The 6000-nt window shown below is 31.4% G+C and overlaps 1 protein-coding gene across 1 annotated transcript in view; it reads right to left on the minus strand.

The window, feature by feature from the left end:
• The window catches only part of LOC106134554 (lachesin-like), a 39864-nt gene extending 34714 nt beyond the window's left edge, over nt 1-5150 (minus strand). Inside the window, exon 1 of the mRNA XM_060944776.1 lies at nt 5072-5150. Within this exon, the coding sequence (XP_060800759.1) occupies nt 5072-5150 (79 nt within the window). The remainder of the gene's footprint in view (nt 1-5071) is intronic.
• Between the last annotated feature and the right edge of the window lie 850 nt (nt 5151-6000).

Raw genomic sequence — 6000 nt, forward strand, 5'->3', positions numbered from 1 at the left:
TTCATTTAATGTTTAGGAAATTACTTTATTGTAGGTACTTTAACAAGATTTCTTGTTTAAAATTTTTGTTTTTGTTTATTAGTCAATTTTAGATTTTTGATTTATTTAACATGAAATTAATAACATAAATTATTTTTTTAATTAAATAAAGAAGTAAGAAATTTTAATAAATCTAAATATTCTGGCCCAAACTTTTAAGCCCTTTTTACGATGCAGGATGTCTTTATCAAACTCCCTGCCTCAGTAGTTTGAGTATTAATATTTATGTAATAAAATAACTTAAAAGAAACATATATTTCCAACGTTTTCTGCACATCTTTAAAAAATTCTGATAATCTTACATGGGCTAGCGACAAACTTGTTTTATTATTAAAATTAAATTGTCTATGAGACTGATCTTCGAAGAAATAGCAAAGACCAATTTATTAGAAGTAAACTATACTGATAAAAATATTCGCAAATGAACATGAATCTAAACACGTACTACGAACACCTTCACAAAGTTTGCTCGAAATTCTCCAAGCGAGTCGCTTCAAGCGTGTTTTAATTTTTGAAGCACTGAGCGCCTTCGCCGGAGTACGTGCCCGTATTATACAACGGGCGTCGGTTAACCGGCATATTTCGATTATGGCCCGAATCAACTACACCGACTAAGCCCTTTGAGATAAATTGAAATATTTAAGCTATGGTTTAAACAAAGTTACACATTGCTTCTGAATGAACAATATGATACACTTATTTTTTACTGTAAAAATATATTTCCAACATAATTTCTACGAAATATTTACACAACAAAAAAAATATATATCAATGATTAACTGTTTTGTTTTATAATTTGCTAATAAAACAGTTCCAAAATAAATGGAACGAAACACACGCGTACTATTACCCCCTTCAACTAAGTTTACTCAGTCTTTAAGCGTAACGCTACAAGCGTGTTTTAATTTTTCAAGCACAGAGCGCGCTCGCCCTTGTACGTGCCCGCGTTATAGAACGGGCGTCGGTTATCCGGCTTATTTGGATCATGGCCCGAATCGACTACCGACACTGAGCTCTTTGAGATAAATTGAATTTTTTACCGCCATTGTAAAAAAGACGTTTTCTATTGAGCTTGAAATAATTGAGAACTAAATTGATTTAATGAAATAATTTTTGATTTATTTCGAACTGAAAAATTAGCCAATAAAGTTGTTAGATTCTTGTGATTGAATAACTACTTTCTTTAATAAGTTCTTCATTAGAATGAGGTAAACCGGCAAAGCATGGATCTATCATAGAGATGGTGTTGATAAACCGTTTAAAATACCATTAATAACATTAGATTGATGATTGAGTGAAGTAGGAAGAAGAATGGCGCTGTTTAAAAAGCAGTTGCGCAGAACATGTCCAAATTGAAATCTTGTTACCATCGCAGACTCAGTTTGGCATATCTCTTCACCTATCAAAATGACCTTTTCGCTTATCATCTTTTTAATTTTTTTTTTTTAATAATTTAGTAATAATGGATATAGTACCTATACTATATCCATTATTACTAAATTATTAAAAAAAAAAAACGTCGAGTAAACGTCCTAACGTTTACTCGCCTGTGTCTTGAATTTAGGCCAGGTTGTATATTGTCTGTTAAGAGAAACGTGCATCGACAACAGTAGTAGAACGAAATGTGGAAAATTCCGGATTTTCAGTTGTACTAGTAATATCATGTAAATGCGCTAGTAAGATAAAAGTAATTTATATCTGGCAATTAGAAACGATTTATTGTAACTATTTTCCTCTGTACTTTCGCTGGATATGGCCACTCGTGAATTTAGCCATTATAAAAAAGAAAAAAAGGTATGAACAAAAAATATGATATAATGTCGTTTCATATCTGACTAGAATTATAAAGATCTTTGTATGTTTGTTTGTCCGTCTTTCACGCGAAATCCTCTGAATTGATCTCCATGAATTATTTAATACATAATTATAGTGTGGAGTACAGAAGAGGATACTGTTTAATATAAATAAAAAATTATTACTTATGCCATTGACACTTGTTATAAAAATGTTAAAAAATTCTATCAAAAACGCAGTTAAACATTAACCTGTATAAATAGTCAAGTTCTAAAATCGACAATAGTAAAAAATACGATCAAATCATTTTGCGCAGTCAGAAAAGAGCTACATAAGTACAAATACGGCAATTTCAGGAATCGTTTATTTATGATGTCAGAATAATTTAAAAAGCCGAGCTCTGCGGCAGTAGACTCAATAGAGTTATATTTTATTCAGTTTGTTCGCATTTATGTTTCGTGGTCAGTACGTGGCATGTATAATACAAACGAAGTTGGTTTTGTACGATTATTTTAAGTTGAAATTTTATTTTTAAATAACATATAAGATATTTTTTCAGGTTACTGATGCGAACACGATACTAATCTAAATCAATTCAGTAGTTTCAGTTGTCATTTGACCAAACTGTAACTACAACCTTTTGCACGCGGCTTCATCCGCGTAGTTTCACGCAACTCCCACGGAAAATGTACTAACTTTAAGTAGATAAAATGTGAAAAACGTCAAAAAACAGAACATCAAATTTAAAATAATAAAAACTTTAGAATTATTATTAGAAGAATGGGAAGTACTTATAGATTCCTCTGATCGATTTACATTAACTCTGGTGTCCGATTTGTTGTAATCGTGTAATTCCAAAGGTTCCTTGTTGACTACGCAACCCTAATTAACACTAACTACAAAATGAATTGGTGGTCCAGAGGCGACACGTCCGAAACAAATTAAATAATTACTTCCACATAATCATTTATCACGTACTGTTTAATTGTCGTTTTCTAACTATACGTGTCGAATAACAAACGGACCATCGGGAGAGAATACTGGATAAAAATGACTCTTATGTCGTAGGAAATAAGGTTGCTAAAACAAATTTTTATCAATACAAACATTCCTTTCCTAGTTATGAAGTTCTTCAGAGCCGCGCGTGACCCGACTCTCAATAATATTTAATTTATATATTTTTTACTGCACGACCGCTTTCTCAAGTTATGTTTGATTTTTACAAACCATTTGATACACTCGGTTAAACGAGGAGAATATGTAAAAAGAGGTGTTTAAAGAGTCAAGATTTTACATTTAAATCAGTAATCTCATACTTATAATAACATGGGAAAGGATTTGTATCTTATTTGTAAAAAATAACTCAAAACTGTGGACCCATTTTGATGATATTTGGCACAGACAAACCTCCAAGAGTATTATAGTTCACTTTTTCCGGGAAAATCCCATGAGAATTACCGCGCAAAAACCTCTTTATTTTTAGGTCTATATAAGGTCAAATAAGTAGGAGTTGTAAAACTCGTGTAAACCGTATCATTTTGCTATTAGATTTATTATTTAGTAAATTATATTTTGAATCTTTCTGAGGATAAATTTGATAAAATGAAAACGATTATAGTCCTGTAGTGATAATTTTATGAGTTGTATTTTCATATTCTATTAAGTTTCATTTTCATTCTTCAATTGTAGTAGTGTATGTATATACTTTTACGGAGTAGGTTACAGCTGCAATGCAGATATTTTTAAAGGACGCACTTTCGGCAAACCTACTATTGTTTCTATAGATATTTTTTATCGGCTCTCGTACTTGAAATGTTTACTTTATAGAAATCTTAATTAAATTACTGTATTACTCACCTTCAATGTTAAAACAATATTTTTTACTAGGTTTTTAATTCTAGTAAAAAAAAATATTTTTTATCATATTCAAATCTCAAGGCTACCTATTTTTGTAGGCATTATATTCAATTTGGTTTAGTATTTAAAACAAAATACTTACTAAAAGTTTTTTTTTTAATTTTGTTAAAACAGTTTATACAAGAAAACAAAAATATGTAGGACCTAAAATTTATACCCCTTTAACCAAAACAGTAACCCTAATTTGCTACCACTTTAGTAGGTATACTTCAGTGTTACCAGCCTACAAATATAAACAAGCCAGTCCATAGTCTAACCATACTAACAAATTGTTTCAAAATCCAATTATCCTTTTGCGAACCCGAAAATTTTCCGAGGATACCTTAACTACCGCGTTGCTTTCAAAAGTTTTGTTAGCTTACTGAAACAGAACTAGTTCAGGCAAATTTGGACGTGGGATCCTGAATGTCGATCATGTAGTTTTTATTCTATATAATAAATGCTAATAAAAAATTGGCTTTTGTGATCAAAATAACTCGAAATAATGTCTGTCTGTACATATAACTAATCATCACATTTTAATGACGCATACACAAAAATAAACCCGAAGTCTCACAACTTCATATTAAAGAAAAATACGTGGGTATAAATAAATATGACGTTCATTCACAACCAATAACAAAGGCTGTTTACACAATTCCGGAAACGTTGTAATTGTTTGTAGAATAAAAGCGGTTGATTTGAGAAAGGCAAAACCCTTTATATAATTTTATACTAACTATTTTTAGCGCTTGTTGACGTCAAAGTTTAAAAGAAACCTTTAGGCTATATTTAATTATTTTGAATACATAAAATGGCAGCGAATGCGTGAATGTTTTTCATTTGCTATGATATTCCAAATATTGGGTAAAATGACCCTTTCCTTTTTGTTATCAATGATTTATGTTTTGGAATTATTTTCATGTTAATTCCTAAACGTTACAATTTATTTGTTGGTACACTTGTACCTACTTGGGAAACATAACTTTATGTTTCCCAAGTATTTTAAGCGCATTAATTAAAATGACACTCTTTCGAAATAGAATAACAGTTTGAGTCAAATCAAAGACCAATGGTGCAGTAATATTAGAATTAGTGTTTATATTAAGTATGAGTACCTATATGTTTGTTATAAACTATATTTTCATTTTCACGTTTAACCTTACGGATCCCTAAAATATAAATCCGAAACCTTTTAAAAACCAAAACAGTAACATGACCACAAAAATCCAATGTCACTGGCACAAAACATAAGCCACAAATCAATACTTCCACGCAACAAAGGAAAAAAAAAATATTCCATTTTCAAACGAAAGGGTTATGAAGTATGAAAACTACTTACCGTACTCCGGGCAAATGATGCATAAAGCCGCGGCGAGAAAAAAGCCGACGACCTCGCCAGGGAAGCCCTTGCCGCCCATTTTTCCTTTTATTTTTAACCCACACTTGCTTTCACCGACATATTTACTATTACTTTGTGCAATTTTCACCAACAACTCTTTGGAACGATCGTCCTTTGTCTAGAGACTTTGTCTTCCGTCATTGTTCGGCTGGATTGTCACTCAGCGTCGGTCACATCTGGAACGAAAGAAATGTACTGTCAATGTGAGATCCTTTATTGGGTGTGTAGATGGACTTGAAAGGGAATTTACTGGATCAATGGACTGGAAATTAATGGGAAGTAGCTGTTACTTAAGGCACCGCAGGATTTCTTTATGCTTAAATTTCAGCTACAGACTCAAAATAGTACGCCCAGTTAATGCAATCGACCTGTTTAGAAATAGTTTCATAACTTTTGAAATAAATTTTAATCAATTGTTTACTTGAAATCTGTAACTAATTGCAAATGCAAAAGTTTTGTCACAGTTAAAATAACAATCTTCAAAATAGAACTTCATTTTGCTTATAAATATTTCTAAGATTTGTTCGCAGTAATTAAATCAGTTAATTGAATTATTCAAAACACTCCTCTTGAATATACGACTTCTAAGTCTTCTAGCCTACTTTGATAAATAATCTAAGGCTATATTTACACTAGACGTACTGTAACAAGTCGAGAAAGCTACTTACAGATTGCTTTTCAATTAGGTATAATTTTGACATGCTTATTAATCTATTAACAAATAATACAGATATTAAACGCCCACGTATGTACCTACCTTTATTTTATCTCAACGTTTATAAATAGTATAATGCAACGCGACAGTTTAAATCAGTTACAAGTATTCGAACATACGTCTATATCCCTTGCGGGGTAGACAGAGCCAACAG

The sequence above is a fragment of the Amyelois transitella genome, chromosome 6, assembly GCF_032362555.1.
Source record: "Amyelois transitella isolate CPQ chromosome 6, ilAmyTran1.1, whole genome shotgun sequence".
Lineage (NCBI taxonomy): Eukaryota > Metazoa > Arthropoda > Insecta > Lepidoptera > Pyralidae > Amyelois > Amyelois transitella.